The sequence below is a fragment of the Aulonocara stuartgranti genome (genome assembly GCF_965226115.1).
Source record: "Aulonocara stuartgranti genome assembly, chromosome: 22".
Taxonomy (NCBI): Eukaryota; Metazoa; Chordata; class Actinopteri; order Cichliformes; family Cichlidae; genus Aulonocara; species Aulonocara stuartgranti.
In genome coordinates, this window is record NC_138957.1 from 31,495,812 (window position 1) to 31,520,195 (window position 24,384).

Genomic DNA, 24,384 nt, shown 5'->3' on the forward strand with positions numbered 1-24,384 from the left:
CAGTTGTGTTTGTGCTTATTGATCTATGTATTTACTGATGTGTCATGTTTTAAGTATATGCACCTGCAGTGTATACAGTATAGGTACCCCGATTTAAGATGTACATTAGCAGAAAACAGGATCAACTTTAACCCTGTTTGACTATGTTTTGGTTATTTGTATTTAATCCCTTGTTTCTTACCTGTGTAGCTGTTATGGCCTCCTCTGTCCCTTTTTTCTTCCCTGTTCTCTGGAGCTCTCTGGCAGACACACTCTCACCAGGAGTGGGTGAGAGTGGGCCAGCCAGACTTTCTGATTGGTGTAAGGTGAAAGGAAAAACAGGAGTTTAAGTATAGATGGGAGATCTTTAAACCTGGCCCTGCTCCTCCTGTTCAAGCCACAGTATCTTCTGGTTTGCTAATTTGTTACTTCTGCCCTGCACTTCATTATATTCTCCAATTTCCCCTTTCACCTTAAACCAATCAGAAAGTCTGGCTGGCTCACTCTCACCCACTCCTGTTGGATTGTTCTCTGATTTCCAGTTTCCCACATGTTACACCATGAGGAAATGAGGAAAGACTGAGAGACTATGTGGTTTCTGCTATGTCCCTCACGTTGGGAAACACGTCCCAAATCTTCTGGAAACCACCTTCTGCCCAAAATTTAAAGTCTACTCTTGTCTAAGTAGCAAATGCTCTCAGACCTGCTTGTTTAAAACTGATCAGCTCTCACCCCCACTATCCTATCCACTCACAGTTCCTGCTTATTTCATATTAACTAATAAATATAGCTAAAAACTTCTGAAAGCATCCCCACTTTGATACCTAAAACCTTGCTGTATAATAAAATAGCCATCTGTTAAACACAATGAGTTACTATAGCAAACGTATGATATTTATGTTTTAGCTTGTTGGGAAGACGACTTTAAGTTATTGTGGAAATCAGATTAAAATCTTTCATAATTTCCTTACATGTTATAAACTCAATACTAACTTAATCTTAAAGAAATACCGAGATAAATAAAAAATGAGATTAAAAACACTTTTCAGCTCAAGAAATCTAACTTTGCTTTGATGGGAAAATATGTTTTGGATGTTTGCTTCTGCCTGCAGCTCTCACTCGGTTTATTGCTGTTATAATATTGTACCGACTTCCTGAAAGCTGACGCTGAAAGCTGTTTACAAGCAGACTAAAAGCTGATCATTAATAATGACTGACACGGCAGGCGATTTTTTTCCTATAAATGTGTTTTTATTTCTCCCAAATGTTTCACAGTCAACAGGATACCAAATGAAACAGTTTCAAACGAGCTTCAAAATAAAAAAAAGTACAAACAACATGAAGCACAGAGGAAACACAAAGAAAACATGGCTGAAGTTCACGTGAATACTGTAGTGGCTCAGTGTGAAAAGATTTAGGAGAATGAAAAATTAAATTAATATGTTAAAGGACGAAATATAAAACTGCAAAGCAGCTGGGGGGTTTGTCTTTCAAAATAAAAGCACCTGGCCATTTTATTTTTAAAACATGTTTCAGGAAATGTTAAGGTTAGACTTCAGATCTTCAGATGTTGGCCTGAATAGTGAGGTTATAATAATAGTGAGGGAAGTTTTCAACTTTTATCCACAACGTTAACAATTCAAAGACGCTGATCTTTCCTGTCACTCTGACTTTTTAAACACTCAGATTTATGTTTCTTTGCTTGAATTTAAATACTTTTTTTTTTATTGGAAAATGTCCCGTTGAATTGGTTAATCCAACAACAGCCGACATGCTTTTAACACAGAGGAGCTGAAGGCTCTGTTAGCCTGAGATGTGGTATGAAAGGAAAACAGAGCAGTTGTTATGTGCAGTGCGCTTCTCCTCTAACATTGGTTGGTAATAAATATATATCTAAAAATGAATTTGTTTCTTGGAAATTCACTGAATGGGACTTTTGTTGTGGCTAATCACTTCAAGGGATCTGTACTTACTAGTATAATGGACACTGAGCATGTGCAGTGTGTTTCTCCTCAAAACGTTGGCTGGCGTCTGAGAAAAATCCTGCTGCTATGAACGCTCTGCCAATGTATATATCACAGGAAAGCAAATCATTTTCTTTGACGTTTTACTAAATGTGACTTTTGTTGTGGTTAACCACGTCCAAGAATCTGTATTTACTAGAAGATAACAGATGTTCCCGTCTTTGACATTAACTTTCAATCTTGTGCTTTGATTTTAAAAAAAGAAAAAGAAAAGATTAATGGCCTGATTATAACTGATGGCTCCCTTCAGTCTAGTAAGACCAGAATGCCTCTTCCCCACAAAAGCTAATGACAGCACGACGCTGTAGAAAAACAACTCTCTGAGTTCACAGAGGCTGGAGAGACGTTTACACAAAGGTGCAAACCCTGATGTCCGGAAAAGAAAAAATATATTCTGCAAGCGTAAGACTGACTCACACAGGACTCTTTATCTCATGCAGTCTTAAAAAGGTTGCGACAAAAGCGTCAAAAATGAGAGATTATCCAGCTAATTAAGCATATCTGCCTCAGAAGAAGAAATACTGATAACGTTTTCTCACCTGCTGCCCAAAATCACATTTATCACTGAAAGTTGATCTTGAAAGCTGAGACAAAACGGTAAATAACACTGATAAAAGGCATTAACACTGATAACAGAATGATTTATTATTACTTAAACTGACTACAAGGTTACACACCTGAAACTATCTCAACACTCAATGTGATAACCTTGATTACGCCGACATGATTTTCTAATTTTGTTCAACAAACTCAATGAAAAGACCAAAACCAACAATCAGCTGATGCCAAACATGAAGAGGCCGCCCAGTGCGACTGCACAGCTCAGTTATTTGTTTTGAATCAGGCGTCACAGATACACTTTCCACCTCTTCTGCACAAAATCAGCAAAGAAGTCCGAAGATGATTTTTCCACTGAGGCTGAAAGTGTGTTTTTGATCGCAGCTCAAACACTAAGCTTGTTTGATTGAATGTAGGAGCAGGGTTTGGTTTAACCTCAGTGTAACAGCAGCTGAATCCTTCACAGTAAAGAAAATCCTTGAATGTAATGAAATAAAAAGTGTTAGAAGTGCGTCTGTTGCACTTAGAGTTAAAAACAAAGATTTTGGGAGACTAGTTTTGATCAAACCAGCTTACGTGGCGTCACGCGAAACAGTAAACCATGGCACATTAATTTGGTCATGACATCATCTTTCCTGCTGTCTACATTCTCCGCTCTTCTTCTGTCCTATTAACCGATTCAGACCTCCACCCTCCTCTGACCTTCCTCATCTGCTCTCCTACATTCCTTCATTTCACATCATTTTTTATTTTTTTCTATGTTTTTGTTTGTTTTTGATTATTAACTTTTCCCTCCTTTTATCATTTTTTCTTGCTTTCACTTAGGCATCTTCCTCCACCTCCTCCTCAAACTCCCCCTCCTCCTCGGCGGTGGCGTCCTGGTACTGCTGGTACTCTGACACCAGGTCGTTCATGTTGCTCTCTGCCTCGGTGAACTCCATCTCATCCATGCCCTCGCCGGTGTACCAGTGGAGGAAGGCCTTGCGGCGGAACATGGCCGTGAACTGCTCGGAGATGCGCTTGAACAGCTCCTGAATGGCCGTGCTGTTGCCGATGAAGGTGACGGCCATCTTGAGGCCTCGCGGCGGGATGTCGCAGACGGCCGTCTTGACGTTGTTGGGGATCCACTCCACAAAGTAGCTGCTGTTCTTGTTTTGGACGTTCAGCATCTGCTCATCCACCTCCTTCATGGACATGCGCCCACGGAACACGGCGGCCACCGTCAGGTAGCGTCCGTGGCGAGGGTCGCAAGCCGCCATCATGTTTTTGGCGTCGAACACCTGCTGGGTGAGCTCTGGCACGGTGAGGGCGCGGTACTGCTGGCTCCCCCGGCTGGTGAGAGGGGCGAAGCCGGGCATGAAGAAGTGGAGACGAGGGAAGGGCACCATGTTGACGGCCAGCTTCCTCAGATCGGCGTTCAGCTGCCCGGGGAAACGCAGACAGGTGGTCACGCCGCTCATGGTGGCCGAAACCAGGTGGTTCAGGTCGCCGTAGGTGGGCGTAGTGAGCTTGAGGGTGCGGAAGCAAATGTCATAAAGAGCTTCGTTGTCAATGCAGTAGGTCTCATCGGTGTTTTCTACCAGCTGGTGAACGGACAGCGTGGCGTTGTAGGGCTCCACCACCGTGTCTGATACCTGAAGACAGAGCGAGAGGAAACGTCGATACTCATGGCTGATGCAGAAATAGCATAAACATTTATTATAAACAAACAGGCGATTTATTGTGCAGTAGATTTATTTCCCATAGTTCAAAGTGCTGAACACAGATATATGGGCACTGAAATATGCCAACCTGTCACTCATACTCAGCTTTATCTTCATTTCTGACCGTTGTTGGGACATAATTTAAAAAATGGACATTATATTATTTTCAAAATGACTTAAAACTAGCAACTGAAAACACAAAGTCATCAAGAAAGTGTTTACTGAGGTGCTGAGGTCTTACAGACTTTGCCTCGTGCTGATTATTAGAGCGAACACAGATTTACGGCTTCACTTTTCTGATCTTTTATTGTGCAGCCTTTGCTCAGACTTCTAAAACTACCATAAGTAAGCACTGAAAGGTCATTTTTAAAAAGTGCATCCTGTGGGGCAATGCTCTACCTTAGGGGAGGGCACCACACTGAAGGTGTTCATGATGCGGTCGGGGTACTCCTCTCTGATCTTGCTGATGAGCAGGGTTCCCATGCCGGAGCCGGTGCCTCCTCCCAGAGAGTGCGTGAGCTGGAAACCCTGCAGGCACTCGCAGCTCTCGGCCTCTTTCCTCACCACGTCCAGGACTGAATCCACCAGCTCGGCCCCCTCCGTGTAGTGACCTTTAGCCCAGTTGTTTCCTGCCCCACTTTGACCTGGGAAACAAAAGTGAAGCTGATTATACTGTTTCAGTTTTTAGTCAAACTGTTTAAGAAAACATTTTTCCCAGTGTTTGCGAAAGGAAAGAGCAACAAAGGAAAGTGAGCCTGGCTTTGAAGCATCGTACTGAGTCAGAATCAGTCAGCTCAGGTCCCAGAGGGTTTCATGCTGGGATTTTATGGCAGGAGTGAGCTTGTTTGTGCCATGTAGGACAGTCTGTTGAGCTAAATTTGACCGATGGACTCGATGTGACTTTAGCCACAAAATAGAGCAGCACAGATACTCATCAGGAGTCCAAACCCTGACAGCTCCAGACCATCTGATAATTTTTAACTTTATAGCTGTTTTCACACATGCACCACAGGCTTGAACTTTTCTAGAGATGACCTGAAAGAGGCGCATGTGATAATGCAAATGTCCAGTGCTGTCCGGTCAAACATGAGCTGGTTTTTAACCGCCCAGCTCCCCACTCTACACGTCCAAGTGACTGTTGATTGTGATGATGTGCCCATAGAGCAGCTACCTGCCCAGTTAGTGAGTGGGAGTCAAATGTGCTCCCTCCTGCCCACTCTATCCAGGCAGCTCCTTCACTTTAATAACACAGTCGGTGATGTGAGTGCATGTGGAGCAGACCAGTACCTGCTGCGTGCTACATGTGAGGAAAAAAACAGTGGAAAATCTGACCTGATTGTCCCGAAACTGACCAAAGTTCATGTGTAAACAGTTCATGTGTTCAGCAAGTGCAGCCCATCCTGTTCAGTAGGTGGTGTTCTTACCAAAGACAAAGTTGTCGGGTCTGAAGATTTGCCCAAAGGGTCCAGAACGGACTGAGTCCATGGTTCCTGGCTCCAGGTCAACTAGGATGGCCCTGGGCACGTACTTCCCACCTGCATATATTAAAATAGACACAAAGAGAGATGAAATAAAAGATTAACAAAAAGTATGTAAACCTGTAGGAGCTGTAAGTGTAAAAAGAAAGAAAGCTGAACGATGATTGTAGTATCTCATGTAGCCAGTAGATGGAGACATTTACTGCAAAGTTACAGGATGTCTAGACTCAACACACTGAGGCTAAACTGCATATTTAACAGACCGTTTACTCCTGTGAGCTTTCCGCTAAGCTTATCCAGCTCATTTTCATTCATTAAAATAAAATGCCCATTTTATTTAGTTTCTTAGCTCCTGAGTCAACCTGTGATTTTTCAGCTTTACTTTAGGCTGCTTTAGGCTGTCAGGTTAAATTAGGTTTATGCAACAACTGAAGGCAGAAGTGTCAAACTCGTTTTAGTTCACGGGCCGCAAACAGTCGAGTTTGATCTCAAGAGGGTGGACAAGTTAAACCTCTGCATAACAAGTTATATTTACAACAAACAGCCCTCAGAGGTTTTCGAGGTTCAAGAGATTTATTGCTGTTCAGAAAGGAGACAAGAAGCACAAGAGGGAATAAAACTATGTTATGAGGTCCTGTTGAGACAGCACTACAGCAAGCAAACAACTAACAACAATCTAAACTAGGAAAACAAAAAACAAGCAAGGATGTGAAAAACTAATTTAATTTAATTAAGGTGATGTCGGCTTGTTCGTCTCTTTTAGTTTAGTTAGTAGTAGAAACATTAATAAAACCCTTTAATTTAACAGTTTTGCTTCCTTGTCTCCTTTTTCAACCTGGACCCCTGTTGTTACTTTTTAGGACCTTTTTAAGAGAGCGTAACATGTTCAATATCATTTTTAAACCAAAGTAAAAGGCAGACGTTAAGTTTTCAGAACCAAACAGAAACAGTATTTTATGTTTTTATGTTTTGAACAACTCGTCTGGTTCCAGAAATACTTTTAACTTTCTCTATTTTTTTTTTTACTGGTAGTAGTAAGCCAATGCTGGCATCACCACGCCATGAAAATGTATGCTACTGAAACTAAATGAGTAATTACTGACTCCACTGCAATGTTTAAAGCCATCCAGAGCAGTGGGATGAAGCCTTTGGCAGGCTCCTTCTGGCTCCTGGGCTACATTTGAGGCTCTGACTGGGAATAATTAAGGCTGACATAGTCCACTATCACTGTGTCAAACAGAGTTTGGTACAAATGTTTTTCAGGATAAACTACCTTTGTTTAATGCATGCTTGTTTAGTGTTTCTGGCATTTTAAGGCAACATGCCCCCCTAATAAACGTCATCATGAGAACAGGTGAAGATAACACATCCTCACCTGTAACAATGTGAAACCAGCGAACCAAAAATTAGTGCTTCATTGCTTTATTTTTATCTGCATCTTCTGCTTCTCTGCTGCAGTGAGCCGGTGTCTCCACAGGGAGGAGATGTCTTCTTTCATTTTATCAAACACAGACCTCGCTGTAGTCGGGATGAACTCACCTGTGGCTTCATTGTAGTACACGCTGATCCTGTCCAGCTGCAGGTCGCTGTCTCCGTGGTAGGTGCCTGTCGGGTCGATGCCGTGCTCGTCGCTGATCACCTCCCAGAACTAAATAAAGGTGGACAAGCTGTTACTGCAAGAACTAATACAGAAAGCATCCACATGTCAGTGTTTTATACACTTAATGATGTGAAGCAAGCATAATACTAAGCACTTTTTTTAACCCCTGTACCATCCATGTGTCATCATAACTAAAGAGCTAACAGAGTGCTCAATAAGGTTTTTCAAAGTTAGGAAACATCTCACAAAGAGGTGTCTTTGTGGTGTTATTTAGGACATAACTGCAAACAAATTTAGAAGAAAAACAAGAGTCTTCTGACCTCCGTGCTTCCCAAAGACTCACTGACATATGATCACAGTTAGCATTCACAAGATCACCTAAAAACAGCGACGTGTTCTGTAAGACCGCAGGAAGGATTTCCTGCGACAAACAGTCACCTCGTGGTTCCATTCCAACCATTAAACTAATTTTGGCTGAACATGCTGTGGAGCTCTTAGATTAGACATAAATGCTTTTAATAATGTCTCAATATCAGTGGCAGTATTGATTCTCACTTATAGCTCAGATTTCTTATTGAGTCCCTCAATAAATCTCCTACACAGAAGATGTCAGGCTACAGAGTTTTTTCAGCTTAAGTCTCTGAGTGTGAACACAGTGTAGAAACAGTAAAGAAGATGCCTGCATGTGACTCAAGTTTGCAAACGTTGCAAATCACATGGAGAGGGTGGACGAGACAATCTGATAACAGTGCAAACAGCCCTCTTTTGATTTCAAGGAAACTCCCTGTAAAAACATGTTTTACAAACACTCCCAACAGTATAAGTGGTGAAGAAAATAGATGGATATGAAGACAAACTCTGGGTCTGCCACAGCTGGTCTGACTGTAACAAAATACACTCAGTGCTTTTATGTCTCATGCCAGTAAATAATCAAAGGTACGTCTTGTGGATATATTTGGTTTCTGCTCTGAGTGAAACTTCCTGGAAGAAGCACAAGCCAAAGCAGTTTCAAAGCTTTGACACCTGGACAGGAAAACAGGAGGAAGTACAGGAGGCTGATGAGAAACGAGCATAAAAGAAGCAAACAAGAGCGAGCACACACGGCAGCTCAGAATTATTTTAATCACGCAGTCACGTGATGAATACATAATCTGTCATTTAGATTAAAAATGCTGAGAAATTCACAACTTCCGATACAGTTCAGTGAGTTTAATGATAGAAAACTGCGAAAAAGGCAACAAATATTTATATCTGAAAGCTAGAGCTAACATGTTTGCTTAAAAAAAGACTTCAAAGATAAACTGATACCAGATAATGTTCTTTTTATGAGCTGTTTTTACCCTGAAGTTTAAAGTTTTGCGGCTATTTAAAAGGCTAACAGCACATTAATCTGGCTGAATGAAAATATTTTAATGTGTTTTTTAGAAAAGAAAGAAATCTGTCTTTCATTGGATGAAGCCTTCACTGGATCTGCTTGAGAGACAGAAATTTAAACGTATAAATTATAGTGTCATGTGGGAATAAATGTGTCTCTTTAAAATTGAAAACTGGACATTCTTATCTTCAGCTCTACTCTGTAGTTCAGCTATGATTTGAGTTTAGAAAGGAAAGGCAGGGAGGAAGTCATGTAATTACCCCCACCTGGATTTTTCCAGCTGGTTCAGTGAATCACACACAGACTCATAAAAAGTTGCCCACAGCTTGAAGTAGTAAAACTTTTTGTTCTATTTGCTGTCAGAGGGTCAGGACTCTCTCAGAGGATTTTGTGTTTCACGGGTTGAAACATCAACAGACTGTCACACCAGCTCAGTCAAGTGACCCTAATCTGTGAGAGTGCGTGTGTGTGTCTAAGGGAAAGAGATAAGCAGGGGAAAGGTTGGTTTGTCCAAGGCAAAAACATACACTTCAGGATTTCTGAAACTGCAAACCACATGTGAGCTGGCAGGTTTGAAGTCAATATTTGAAAACCTAAGCCTCTGTTCAGTCGTATCTATGAGAAGTTATCCAGAAACGTGGGAAAGCTCAGCAGATTTGGGTCGGATTGGGTAAGCGGGTGAATTCAGGCACAGTTAATCCATTGTGAAATGACCTCAGCCTCACTAAGTCCGCTGTAAATACACTTGTCTTCACCGATCAGGACCTTTGAGTAGCAGAGACTAAGTCAGCCCATATGCTGCTGCCCCACCCGCTGTTGTGCTGAGCTGTACGAGGGCAGAACAGGCCAAATGTACGAATAAAATTCAAGTTATATATAGAATCACATTCTTAAAATCACATGACCTGGTGGCTGTTATGCTGCTACATAGCACGCAATGTTTAAGCTGTTTTATGATATCTAAAGTAGTTCTTGTATAAGTGATTCATTCTTATTTAATTGTAGAGTTTACTAAAAATCTAGTTGATAAAACTGTGACTGTATGGCTGCATGTACAATATTTTAAAGCTTTACCTTGTGTATTATCTTCTTAATTAACTAATCAGTCAATAAAATCTCCAAAAAAGTAAAAAATATCCATAATTTCTAAGGAAAGCAAGGGTTGCATGCTTGTTTTTAAAGAAAACGTCTCCTTTATATAGCTGAAACAATTCATTGCTGAATTAATTTACTGGGACACTTCCATAAAGGAGGCAGAATAACCTTACAAATTAAATGATACTGTGGTTGCAGCTTGAAATATTAATGCAGAGTTAGAGCATGCTGTTAAAAGCTGTAATGTCTGAGTGTTTTTAGTTAATGCGAAAAGGAGAATAATGGAGTTTATTCTTCTCCTTGGACCAGCATTTATAAAGGTTTTTTTTCTGATCAAAGAGCATCCAGGACAAATCTCGAAGCATTTGTCTTTTCTCTTTCTTTTAATCCGTCTGAAGAAAAACTGAAATATGTTCTGAAACCGTGGCCTAAAAATCATGTTTTGAACTGTGGTTTGGGGGGATTTTTACAACCGTATTTCACTGGATTCATTTTGCATCCCTTGACTGATCCACTAACTGCTGCAGCTTGAGGTAAGTAGCTGTAGATTTCCAAGAAATCCTTTAAACTGTTCCAACAAAATGCAGATAAATAGAGAACCCTTACTATTACCCATGGGTAAACAGGGATGAGGACTGCTGGTTTGGGGGGTCTGGGGCGTGCGCATGTGTCACACTGCCTGGAAAAGGCAGCCATTTAAATGACCTCATCTGTGCATTCAGCGTAGACACTGAACCACTTGTTATCTTCCTCCCCCTTCACCCTCCTCCTGCCGCGTTCCTCTCCTCTGCCTCAGCAAATTTCTCCTTTCTTTTCACCCTTTTTTCTCTTGTTTTTTTCTTTCTCCTCGATGACAAAGACTCGAGCTCAACAGGCAGCCAAGGCAGCAGCTGGCCCTGTGAGTCGGCTCCGGTCTGCCCAGCTTCATTAATCACAGCTCAGTGACTGGAGTCACTGTTTTGCCTGCAGTTACAAATCTGCAAATGTTACTGTATTCATGTGCAGAGAAAGCATGAAAGACTACTGCTAGACAGAAGTCTTATTATATTGCTGTAATTAATATGCCATGTATTACATTCTTTTGTCAGATCCTACAGCTTCATAATACTTCATTAAAAATTATCATATGTAATAGCAAAGTTATTGTTACACTGATTTATTGTTTCTGCCTAAGAGTGCTTCAATCTATTAATAAAAGGATTAGATCAGCTCTGTCAATCTTTTACCTAAAAAAATCCAAGACTCATGTAACATATGATAAAAACACAAAATATGCACATTCCCCTTTAGATGAAAGTAGGTTACAAAGAGGTTAGCTAAAGTATAAAAGAATACTGTAACTTTTAAATGGTCAGGGGGAGGGGGAGTGGGGGAAAACAATGGAACTCTCAATTGTTCTGGGTCCAGTTAAAGGTTTGTACATTTAAAAAAATAAAAAACAAAAGTCCTCTTAGTAAATTACAGGAATTAATCAGTTTATTTCCATGTAATTTCGTGATTTAATACAGAGTAAGTATGTATTGAAACTGTACAAAAAGAGCAGCAATTTAAATGATTTTAATGATTTTATTAAACTGGTAAATAAATAAATAACGACAAAAAAGAAGAGAAAAGGTGGGGTTTTTTTTTTTCATCACTAGCTTTTCTTACCTTAGCACCAATCTGGTTCCCGCACTGGCCGGCCTGGATGTGCACGATTTCCCTCATGATGGATGGACAGTTGGTGATGGAGCAGAGAGCGCTGGAAGTAAGTGAAGGCTGCTGACCTACTGACTGTGGAGAGTTTGTGGCAGCGCTGAGTCCAGCTGGCTTCGGGGGGTGGGGCATAGCTTAGTCCAGGCTAATGATTGGTTATTCTGTCTGCGGCTTTGGAGCTGATTGGCTGAAGGTTGAGCTTTTTTTCCCCAAAGGGGTTTCCTTCCCTCTGAGGCAAGGACCGGAAGAGGAGAAGGAGTGCCGGGTGTTGTCATCACTGCCTCGTTGGAACTCCAAACAAAAGCTGGAAAGTAACGAAGTAGTGGGTTTCAGATGCTTTACTCGAGTATTTCCTTTTTCTGCTCCTCTACGTTTTCAGAAGGAAATATTTCATCAGAACATTAATGTGAATTTTAAAGCCTGTATATGAAGAGTAAAAAGTTACACCTTCTACACCATAATCAGCAGCATCCATCATCCAGTTAGAATAAAGGAGATAATGGACCCAGGCGTTAGCGTCACATTAAATGTAAGGTCCTGACGTTTTTAATAGTATGAACACAAATATATACACTCACCAGCCACTTTGATAGGTACACCTGTTCAACTGAGAAATTCAAAATATCTAATTAGTCAACCACAACAGCAACTGAGTGCATTTAGGAATATAAACATGATCAAGACAGTCTGCTGATGTTCCAGTGAGCAGCAGCTCTCTAGGGGAGAGTGTCTTGATTTCAAAGATCAGAGGCCAGACTGCTTCAAGCTGGGCAGGCAATGGTAGCTTAAATAATCAGGGTATGCAGAAGAGCATCTCTGAATGTAACAGCTCATCAAACTGAAGCAGAAGATCACACTGGGTGCCATCTGTCATCTAAGAACAGGAAACCGAGGATAAAATTTGCACAGGCTCACCAAATTTGGACATTAAAAGATTGGGAAACTGTTGTCTGGTCTGATGAGTGTTGATTTCTGCTGTGGCATTCAGGTGGAATTTGAGAACATGACAATGAATTCACTGTACTCAAATCTCCTCTACAGTCACTGGATCGGAATCCAATAGAGCATCACGTTTAATAATATATATTTTATTATGATATATAGATATAGTTGTTAGAATAATTCAGTAGTCTGTGTTTTGAAAGGAAGATTTAATGTTAAAGTGTTATACTTTTCCAGCAATGATTGAGGAGTCACATATATGCTGCTACTGTTAGATAATATTTTAAACTATATTTCTTTGACAGTGAAATTTTCTTAAATGTACTTTTGAATAATTTGGAGTCATATGCATAAGCGACATTATACCAAAGCTAGTTGGTGTAAAAACATTTTAGTTAACTAAAATAAAAAACAAACAAGAAAACTTAAAGAACTGCCTACAAGAAAATAAAAGCATACAAGAAAATGACTTTAGCTTTTTGTCATTTGAAGAGGCATTTTAAAATATTTTTAATTAATAATAATTTAAAAAATAATTAATAATAATAATAATAATAATACATTCCCATCTCGCACCTTTTAGCTAGATTGAAACAAGCAAATCCACCATGGAAATGAATTAAAATCAGAAGTGAGAGATATACAAGATAATAATAGTGTTTAATAATAAAATTCAAAGTTGTAGAAAATTGAACTATTAACTGTACTTTAATAAATGTATTTAGTTGCTTTCCACCTGAAAAATGACGTTTCCCCACCTCGCCACTAGATGGCGGAAGCACAAAGTTTGCTGAATGGGCGTGCTCTATTGGAGCCACTGAGCTGCAGCCTTATTATTCACTAACCGCATCATTTCGTATCCAACGAGAGAAAACGTCACCTGGGATGAAAACTTATTAATCTGAGTGGCCAATTATTCATCGCTTTTCACTCTACTCCACCTAAACCACGTCGTTTGTACACTAATCGGTGAGTGTGTCGTCATATTTTCTCTGTATCCACATTCATCGAGTGTAAACACAGATGTAGCTGAAATTGTTTGAGTTAAGCTAACAGATAAACAGCCTGCACTTCATATTTGTTTTGCTGCACATATTTTAAAATCTTGATCTCTCTGTTGATCTTGTTTGTGAGCTTCGGGGTTTTGCGTTTGTTGCAGCTTTTCTTGGGCTTTTTACTGCGCAATGTTTGCGCTAATTAGATTTTTTCCGCTGGTCTGCTGCTCCTCTGTCTGGCCACCACCATCACATCCACTCCTTTTCTTCTGGGAGTGAGCTGATCATTGTGATTTCTGATGCTTGCATATTTAGCCTCTGAAAAGAAACTAATAAAATATTTAAAGTGTTTTTAAAATTATATTTCGTATAATAACTCTTCACGATTCCGGCCTTATGCGTTTGTTGATGGATTTTCTAAACAAGTCCTTTATAAAAGTGTTTTTGTTAAATAATTCTTTCATTTTTGTTGTTTTTTTTAGTCTGAAGGAGGATCAGCAAACATGTTCTACACCTGTGGTCCCAACGAGGCTATGGTGGTATCAGGTAAAATGATGCCTTGTACTGCTTTGTTGAAATCTAAACAACTTAAGAAACTATAACATCAAACTAATACATAACTGTTGCCTTTCATTAATTAACGCACATGTGATGGCTGTCACATCAAGGCAAACAAAATGTTCCAAAACCTTTAGCTGGTGCCCTAGACTTCTCCAAAGGAGAGAAAAATTTTTTTAATGGGTCTGTAGTTCTGAACACAAACATAAACCAGAACTTGATTTGTGATGGAAGTTTGTTGAATTTGTTTTTATCATGAAGTAGTAAATGTTTAAACTCTCCCTGTGATGCTCAGCGCGGTCTCTGATCTCTCCCAGGTTTCTGCCGTTCTCCACCTCTCATGATAGCCGGAGGCCGAGTGTTCATCATCCCCTGCGTTCAGCAGATACAGAGGTAAACAAACCACAAAGTTTATTTATGTTCTCCTGTATCCCATTAGTTTACTTCCTGATGTTTCTGCAAACACTGTTGACATTTGGCCGATATATTTTATATTTTAAGTGACAAATTGAATAACATGATGAGAAGGCAAACAGCACTTCAGCAGCAAAAATGGATAAAAAGGGGGAAAAAAGATTAACAAATTCATTTTAAATTAATTTTATAGTAATGAAGGATTTCTTTTGGGGACACATTTAAAGCACAGGGCATATACATCTGTGTCATTAGTAATAAATGTGTGTAAAGCATCCAGCTGCTGTTCATAAACTGTTACTTTTTAAGTCCTTTCTCTCCATCTTCCTGTTGAATTTAAGACATTAGCTTCCACACAGGCCACATTTGGGTCTAGTACCAACATTAAAGAAAAAAAATCCCTTTTACTATATACACCAGCGGTCCCCAACCCCCGGGCCTCGGACCGGTACCGGTCCGTGAGTTGTTTGGTACCGGGCCGCGAGAGTTGAGGCTCAGGTGTGAAATGTCTGGTTTTCAGGGTTTTTATCAGTTTTCAGCGTTATTTTGTTATCGTTTTGATCGTTAACTCTGTTTTCCTGGGTCTTTTTACGTGTGTTATGAATAAATCTTCTTTTTTTCGATACCGGTACTAGTTTTATTTTGTTGTATTTATCCGCGACACATTAAAGGCCAGTCCGTGAAAAATATTGTCGGGCATAAACCGATCTGTGGCGCAAAAAAGGTTGGGGACCGCTGATATACACTCTGTGTTTGCAACTCAGTGTAACAAAAGCAAGGAGGAAATTGCTACACCTAATGTACCATTAGAGTAATGAAAATGAATCAATAATCATATGTCCCATTATATCTCTCACGTGGCCTCTCTCCAGGATTTCCCTGAACACTCTGACTCTGAATGTGAAGAGCGATAAAGTCTACACACGCCACGGAGTGCCCATCTCTGTCACCGGGATCGCCCAGGTCAGTGTGCACCACTGCAGATGAATCAGGTGCTGCTGCTGGCAAAACAGGGGAGGCCTTTCTCAGAAGGACAGGTGTAAACTAGAAGATTAACATGTAGCAGATAAGATTCATTTTGTGTGGTGTATAAAGTTACTCGTAGCAACCAGAATGTTTTTTCCTACGTGTTTTTTGTTTACAGTAAACTTTGTTGCTGCTTCATTGTTTATTTATTTTTGCATGTTATTGTATCTGTTGATTAATTAAAGCAGGCCAATGTAAATATTAGGGTCAGGTACACTGACAGTGCCATGTAGTTGCACGTGAAACCCAGCTCCCGATTTGCTATTTTTCACTGTGCATCGAGGAAATGAACCCAATGTTTATGTCAGTGTTTGTCTAAATAATAAACAAGCAGCTGTTTCCTACAGATGAAGATCCAGGGTCAGAATAAACAGATGTTAGCTGCAGCCTGCCAGATGTTCATGGGAAAGTCAGAGGCTGAAATTGCTCAGATCGCCTTGGAGACGCTTGAAGGTCATCAGCGAGCCATCATCGCCCATCTGACTGTTGAGGTAAGGAGTTAAAGTAAATAAATGGAGTTTACCATCCAACTGAATTATAGAACAGGTATTATTAGAATACACCTTCAGTATTCACAACCTCAGTGTGATGAGTACATTTCAAAAAGCGAACTTCTGCATCACAGCGAAGGTGTTTGTGTTACAGGAGATCTACAAGGACCGCAAGAAGTTCTCAGAGCAGGTTTTTAAGGTGGCTTCCTCTGACCTGGTCAACATGGGCATCAGCGTGGTCAGCTACACCCTCAAAGATGTTCATGATGACCAGGTATCTCTTTGCGCTATAAGAATCATATCATAGATGATCTCAGTACATTTTTGCAGATTCTCGGAATTAAAAATTGAACCAGTAAACGCACATCAGATCTTTTTTCTCCTGCTGGCACACAGGATTACCTGCATTCTCTGGGGAAAGGCCGAACAGCGCAGGTTCAGAAAGATGCTCGCATTGGAGAGGCCGAAAACAAGAGAGATGCTGTGATTAGGGTGAGATCTGTCACTTTGTCGCTGTTTTTATTTTTTTTAATACTGTATTACTATAAAGCTATTTTTTTTACACAGATCTCTCTTTGCAACAGGTGTCAATGGGGCTTGCTGATGTAGTTTGAAGATCTTTCTTTATTTTTAGAAACACTTGGATAAATACTTATCTTGCTAATAATAGAAGCTGCATTTAAATCATCTAGAAGGTTGTTTACAGAGCACTTCACTGTGTGTCTTCGCCTCGTCACTGGTGCCATTTGTCTAAACTCTGTCTGTATTTTTAGCATCTTCATCCTGTTTATTTTAGACATCTGTTCCCATTGATCCTGATCACCTCCATCCTTTCTCCATCCCTCTTTGACACTCTCTCTGCAGGAAGCTCATGCCATGCAGGAGAAAATATCGGCTCAGTACAAGAATGAGATTGACATGGCGAAGGCTCAAAGGGACTATGAGCTGAAGAAGGCAGCCTATGACATTGAAGTCAACACTAAGAGGGCTGAATCAGAGATGGCCTACCAGCTGCAGGTACACAGGCGTGCACAGGAAGCAGCTCATTTTGCTATTTGATCTCTAAGCTGAATATATATTTTAAATACAGTGCACAGCATTTCTTTAATTATAATTGCAGGCCAAACGTTTTAAACTTATTACAAATCAACAACATTTTTACAATTCATGATATTAAATGAAGAATATTATGTGTACAGACATACATGTATGATCTGTTTTCCTCTGGCAGGTAGCGAAGACGAAGCAGTGTATTGAGAGTGAGAAGATGCAGGTGCAGGTGGTTGAGCGGGCGCAGCAGATCATGCTGCAGGAGCAGGAGATCACCCGCAAGGAGAAAGAGCTGGAGGCCAAGGTGAAGAAACCTGCAGAGGCTGAGCGATACCGGCTGGAGAAGCTGGCTGAGGCTGAGCGGTGAGTTATGGGTTCATTTTCACCTCCTGAACTGCAGGAACGACAGTAAGCAGATAGTCTGTTAGGTTTTTCTGGTATGTTTTCTCTGTTTATATGTCTGAAGAAGAAACATGGAAAATCCCTCGTGTGTGTGTGTGTGTGTGTGTGTGTGTGTGTGTGTGTGTGTGTGTGTGTGTGTGTGTGTGTGTGTGTGTGTGTGTGTTTGTTTTGTTTTTTTTGTAATTTGGCAAGTTTTCATCCGTCCACTTAAATCCTCCTTTTTATGTTAGAATAACAATTGAGCTATCATTTTATATTTTAAGAGCATGGCTGACATGTTTGTACTGGTCAAATCATTTATCCCTCTGCTAACCAGGTGACTATGTTTCTTTTGTCTGTCCAGTCTTAAGTTGATCATGGAGGCAGAGGCTGAAGCTGAGTCCATAAGAGTGAGTCAAAGCTGTTTCTGGGGAAAAAACAAAAGCATTTTCCACAAATGTCATCTTGAATTATCTGGGCAGCCTTTCCTATCCCTCTCCAAACCGATTAATTATCTAGCTCAGTATGGCTCTTTATCTGACTACCAACTTAATGTATCAAGGATACAATTCCTTGCTTTTAAATACAAGATATTATCTAAAAATCTAATCTTCAGAGTATTCAGTAAATTATTTGGGTGTACATATACAAAAAAATCTGTCACACTCGTGCAGTATTAATTTGGGGTCTCTGAACTCCAAATTAGAAGAGGATATAAGGAGATACAGTGGGGCAAAAAAGTATTTAGTCAGCCACCGATTGTGCAAGTTCCCCCACTTAAAATGATGACAGAGGTCAGTAATTTGCACCAGAGGTACACATCAACTGTGAGAGACAGAATGTGAAAAAAAAATCCATGAATCCACATGGTAGGATTTGTAAAGAATTTATCCGTAAATCAGGGTGGAAAATAAGTATTTGGTCACCTCAAACAAGGAAAATCTCTGGCTCTCACAGACCTGTAACGTCTTCTGTAAGACGCTTTTCTGTCCCCCACTCGTTACCTGTATGAATGGCACCTGTTTGAACTCATCATCTGTATAAAAGACACCTGTCCACAGCCTCAAACAGTCAGACTCCAAACTCCGCCATGGCCAAGACCAAAGAGCTTTCGAAGGACACCAGGAAAAGTATTGTAGACCTGCACCAGACTGGGAAGAGTGAATCTACAATAGGCAAGCAGCTTGGTGTGAAAAAATCAACTGTGGGAGCAATCATCAGAAAATGGAAGACATACAAGACCACTGATAATCTCCCTCGATCTGGGGCTCCACGCAAGATCTCATCCCGTGGGGTCAAAATGATCATGAGAACGGTGAGCAAAGATCCCAGAACCACACGGGGGGACCTGGTGAATGACCTGCAGAGAGCTGGGACCAAAGTAACAAAGGTCACCATCAGTAACACACTACAACGGCAGGGAATCAAATCCCGCAGTGCCAGACGTGTTCCGCTGCTGAAGCCAGTGCATGTCCAGGCCCGTCTGAAGTTTGCCAGAGAGCACATGGATGATACAGCAGAGGATTGGGAGAATGTCATGTGGTCAGATGAAACCAAAGTAGAACTTTTTGGTATAAACTCAACTCGTCGTGTTTGGAGGAAGAAGAATACTGAGTTGCATCCCAAGAACACCATACCTACTGTGAAGCATGGGGGTGGAAACATCATGCTATGGGGCTGTTTTTCTGCCAAGGGGACAGGACGACTGATCCGTGTTAAGGACAGAATGAATGGGGCCATGTATCGTGAGATTTTGAGCCAAAACCTCCTTCCATCAGTGAGAACTTTGAAGATGAAACGAGGCTGGGTCTTCCAACATGACAATGATCCAAAACACACCGCCCGGGCAACAAAGGAGTGTAAGAAGCATTTGAAAGTCCTGGAGTGGCCTAGCCAGTCTCCAGACCTCAACCCCATAGAAAATCTGTGGCGGGAGTTGAAACTCCGTGTTGCTCGGCGACAGCCCCAAAACATCACTGCTCTCGAGAAGATCTGCATGGAGGAATGGGCCAAAATACCAGCTACTGTGTGTGCAAACCTGGTAAAGACCTATAGTAAACGTTTGACCTCTGTTATTGCCAACAAAGGTTATGTTACAAAGTATTGAGTTGTATTTTTGTTATTGACCAAATACTTATTTTCCACCCTGATTTACGAATAAATTCTTTACAAATCCTACCATGTGGATTCATGGATTTTTTTTTTCACATTCTGTCTCTCACAGTTGAAGTGTACCTCTGGTGCAAATTACTGACCTCTGTCATCATTTTAAGTGGGGGAACTTGCACAATCGGTGGCTGACTAAATACTTTTTTGCCCCACTGTAGAAGGCAAAGAGCTAAATCAGTCATGATGATTTATTTTAATAAGAGTATTAATATGCAGCCCAGGTGAGACCTCTTATATGATGCCTATAATTCTGAATCTAGCAATAAAAAAACGGAAATGAATGGAATATGGATGAGGGAAAAATCCATAAGATATTAGAGGAGGCATTTCAAACTACCATCGCTTTGTATGAGGTAACATTTGTAAATGTCTTTTGTAATTCACTTTAATTTATGTACCATTAAGGTACAAGGTGAGATTCAGTGTTTTCTGGTACAGTAAGTCCGTCCTCATTTCTCCTTCAGGTTAAAGGTGAGGCTGAAGCATTTGCAGTGGAGGCCAAGGGGCGTGCTGAGGCTGAGCAGATGGTGAAGAAGGCCGAGGCCTTCAAAGAGTACAAGGAGGGCGCCATGGTGGACATGCTGCTGGAGAAACTGCCTTTGGTGAGCGATAACATCATCATAACAAGCATTTCTAGCTCCTGCTCTTATTTTTAGAATTGTGCTGATAAAAAAAAACAGAATTTGAAGCCTGTTAGTCATGAGTGTTGTGTGTGCATTTACTTCTGGATTACATTATTACATTCACCTGTTACAATTTTAACAGCTGTAATGTCATTTGTCCACCAGATGGCAGAAGAGATCAGCAGGCCTCTGTGTGAAGCCAAAAAAGTTACCATGGTATCCAGCGGAGGTGGAGATGTGGGCGTGGCCAAACTCTCAGGAGAGGTGCTGGACATCATGACCCAGCTGCCTGAGGCGCTGGAGAAAATGACTGGCGTGAACATCTCCCAGGTAACTCGGTTTATGTTACACTTACCTGCACTCATGCATCTATAGCTTATAGCTGCTACCAATCAAATTTAATTATTAATAATTAAATTCAGCATTAAATATAACAAAACTTTAAAACATCCACCTTTCTCTAAGTAAGTAAAGTTTATTTATATAGCACCTTTCACAGACATATGTCACAAAGTGCTTTACAAGGTAAAAGCATAATACAGTCATAAAATACATCATAAAAACCCTGGTCTAATTAAAAGCTTTTTGAAATAAAAATGTCTTTAGCTGCTTTTTGAAGGTCTCCACTGAGTCCAAACCCCGTAGAAATAGGGGATGAGTGGTGGTATGTGTATGAATCAATCAGCAATGTAGGGGGGAGGGGGGTGTCTCTGTAATGCTCTAAAAGTTAAAACTAGAATTTTAAAATGGAACCTGAATGTGATTGTTGGCCAGTGCAGCGACTTTAAAACAGGGGTCATATGAGAACCCTTGTTCGAGCAGGTCAGTAGCCTCGCTGCAGAGTTTTGAACAACCTGTAGGCGGGCTAGCCCTTTCATGTTTAGACAAGTAAACAGGCTGTTACAGTAGTCAAGTCTTGTAGAGATAAAAGCATGCATTATCATCTCGAGTTCACTTGTTGACACGATGGATCTAAGTTTAGAAATGTTCCTCAAGTGAAAAAAGCAGCTTCTTATGATCTGATATAAATGTCCCTCCAAAGAAAAAGCTTCATCAAAAATAACACCCAGGTTTCTAAGGTTATGTTTCTGTGAGGAACCTAAGTCACCCATTCGCCGTTTAATATCGGGTATTGCACTGCCTGGTGCAATAATGAAAGTTTCTGTTTTGGCCGGGTTTAGCTGTAAGCAATTATTGTTCAACCGTTGTTTAATGTTGGTTAAACAGTCAATCAGATTGGAGAGCTTATGAGCTTCAGCAGGCTTAAAAGAATAATATAGCTGAATATCATCAGCAAAACGATGATAAGATACTTCAGGAAACTGCTGTATTGTCTGGCTTAAAGGAAGAATGTATATTAAAAACAGAATAGGTCCCAGCACAGAGCCCTGAGGAACTCCACACAACAACTCTGTAGATTCTGGTTTGCAGACACACTAAAGTTTCTTTCAGATATATAAGATAAAAAAAATAGTCTAGAACAGAGCCAGACATCCCAACCAGGTCTCTCAGTCTGTTTATCAGGATGGTATGGTTGACTGTATCGAAGGCTGAGGTAAGGTCTAACAAGACTAGGACTGTGTATTCTCTGGAGTCTGCTGACATCATAATATCATATCTCTCCTTTCTGTAGATGGCCTCTCATACAGGCTGAAGACAATCAGCCATGTGATGACCAGGCAGTCCTTCCTCCCAGTGTCCAATCAGCTGTCTGGATTCCCTGCATGATTCTCTCATCACGGCGTCATTCTGCTGTGTGGCTGGTTCAGCTGGTTTGTGATGTTTCTCTGTTGTGAAAATAGTCTGATTACAGTTACGAATGTTATTTCATGTTATGACTTTGTGCTTAGCGGTACTGCGTTCGTTTAGCCTCCATCCATCCTTGTATTACCTTCTGCTTATGCAGTTCAGGGTCACAGGTAACAAGAAGCAGAGGATAATATAATCATATTTCATGTATTCTATGATGGTTTGATGAGCTTTCTTACTTTTTGAGTTTTACATGACTGATCTTTGTCTTTGTCCCTTTCTGTGTTTATATGTCACACTTTTGTCTGTGTTCCTGTTTACCATTAATAATTCCTTCACAACGTGTGTGTGTGTGTGTGTGTGTGTGTGTGTGTGTGTGTGTGTGTGTGTGTGTGTGTGTGTGTGTGTGTGTGTGTGTGTGTGTGTGTGTGTGTGTGTGTGTGTCCGTACTGCCTTGCTGCCAAACCTTAAGTGCTTCTTAGCATGAGCATGTGCTAAAACATGCAACCAAAACCTTCATTTACTAATCCTACTAATGCATGCATTTTAACCCATCAGTCTTTTCTCTACATCGTTAGCTTCATAGCATAAGTGCCTAAGTCATTGACTTAGTCAAATGACTTAGGCAATTATGCTATGAAGCTAACGACATGTATTTCTGAAATAAATTTGGTGTATAAAGGTTCAGGGTGAATATTTCTGATATTATCTGTAAACTTCAGCGTTAATATGTATAGGGTTTTTAAAAGGTGTTGTCTTTCTTTTTCTTACTGTTTTATATTTTATGATCCTTGGTACTTAATAAGTTAATTAAGTTAATTATTCTTTATTTCTTTATTTGTAAACTGATGCGCCGGTGAATCTTCTTTTTTTCCTGTTGAGCCTCGGCTTGGAGATATTAGCTTTAGATCAGCTACAGGAAACAAAATGGGATTCTGTTTTTCCCAACCAGGAGCTTCAACTGCCTTAAGTCTGTACCACCCTGCAGTCCACTAATACATGATGTGTATTACAAATCTTAAGTAAAGTGGTTCCTAGTGATAGCAGTTATGTAGCAGCTCTCATAAAGGTGTAGCCAGTCAGACTAAATTTAAATGTGTGAAATACAGCTTTGCTTTTCATAGTAGCAATGAGAATATCCCTGTGTATTCATAACATTAAGTATTTGTTAGTATATAACGCTTTGGCGTAATGTGAAGCTAAATATTTCAATTGTTAAGTGAGGGCAGGGGTGTTTGCTGTTCTGTTCTTTATTTTTTCTTTACGTTTGCTTGCTGTAGTTTGTGCTTTATATTCCACTGAAGGTGTAATACTAGCTCTAAAGTATTACGGTAGTAACTGTAAAGTATCCTGATTTGCCTTTTGTCACCACCCAATCAAACTGTATCCCTCTACCTCACCATTACCCTCTGGGGCTAGTTAGGAAAATATCTTTATGGACATGTTTTAATACATCAGAAGGGATTTAAACACTGAAGATGGATATATGGTTTTGTTTTAACTGAGCAGTTTTGTCTTCAGCTCTAAACACTGTTTGTGACTTCTCTGCACTCCTGATTACAGCACAACCATACGTGCTGTAAGTGTCCTGAGGGTACATTTTATTTCTTTCATATATGAGTACTACTGTTATTATGCATGCATCAACACCTGTCACTCTTACACTGTAAAGTAATATTGCAAATGCATATGTTTGAAGTCAGGACACAGTAGGCGTGTGCAGCTTCACTGTGGAGTTACCAAAGTAGGAGATTACCCAGCTATAGAAATGGAAGTGTGCTTTCGTTACTGGATCAGCACTAAATATGGATATATATGTATGTGTATGTGTTTATACAATTTATATTTGATACAGTATCAGTGTAGAGCACTGTTTGCATCACCACTAACAGCTTGACTAATTCATTATAAATGTATTTTATCCAGTTTATTAGTTTTCTGTGATGTTTCAGACCCTGTTGTGTTGCATTCGTGATGTTTGACCAAAGTGGATGTTTGCTTTTTATTTTTCTTCCGTGTACTTTAGGAAAACGTCGTTCTGCTCTTCTATACACAAAATCCTTGTCATTTAAATGCAAAAGGGGAAACGACTTAAATCTTTACTGTTTGTGAAAAAAGATTTATTGTAGCTATCAAATGTTCCACTGCTGTCTTTCTTTACTCACCTGTTTACACATCTGATTTTAGCTTCTTTTTTTTTCAGTTTTTATTTTTTTTTTCCATCTGTGAGGTCTTGAATTGTCACTGCATAATAAACAATTTTCACATGCATAAGGGGATCCCAATAAACGTTTTCATCATCATTTTATTGTCATTGATCTTTCAATAAAATGCTCATGGTACATGGTGCTTTTCCCAAGAATGAATTGCTGATGTTGCACCAGGAATTAAACTTGCAACAAACATTAGAGTTCTTTCCTTGCATTATAAATGCTGACAAAAGTAGCTTAGGTCCATCTTATATGATGGACATAGTTCA

General features: G+C 40.2%; 2 protein-coding genes across 3 annotated transcripts; one reads left to right on the forward strand and one right to left on the reverse strand.

Annotated features, from left to right (window-relative positions):
• Positions 1–1,270: 1,270 nt before the first annotated feature.
• LOC309699629 (tubulin beta chain-like) lies at positions 1,271–11,673 on the reverse strand. Its single transcript, XM_082522734.1, has 5 exons — positions 11,463–11,673; positions 7,282–7,390; positions 5,689–5,799; positions 4,664–4,908; positions 1,271–4,195 (listed from the first exon to the last, which is right to left on the reverse strand). Exons 1-5 carry the CDS (start codon positions 11,637–11,639, stop codon positions 3,383–3,385), a joined length of 1,455 nt encoding a protein of 484 aa, XP_082378860.1. The 5' UTR covers positions 11,640–11,673; the 3' UTR covers positions 1,271–3,382.
• Positions 11,674–13,229: 1,556 nt separating this feature from the next.
• On the forward strand, positions 13,230–22,460 carry flot1a (flotillin 1a). 2 transcript variants are annotated; one of them, XM_082522735.1, is made up of 13 exons: positions 13,230–13,418; positions 13,927–13,990; positions 14,320–14,395; positions 15,289–15,379; positions 15,790–15,933; positions 16,088–16,207; positions 16,330–16,425; positions 16,798–16,950; positions 17,165–17,346; positions 17,729–17,774; positions 19,998–20,135; positions 20,322–20,486; positions 21,790–22,459. In XM_082522735.1, exons 2-13 carry the CDS (start codon positions 13,948–13,950, stop codon positions 21,808–21,810), a joined length of 1,275 nt encoding a protein of 424 aa, XP_082378861.1. In that variant the 5' UTR covers positions 13,230–13,418; positions 13,927–13,947; the 3' UTR covers positions 21,811–22,459. The 2 variants fall into 2 exon arrangements, with proteins under 2 accessions (XP_082378861.1, XP_082378862.1); XM_082522736.1 differs by lacking the exon at positions 13,230–13,418 and having other exon boundaries at positions 21,790–22,460.
• Positions 22,461–24,384: the final 1,924 nt, after the last annotated feature.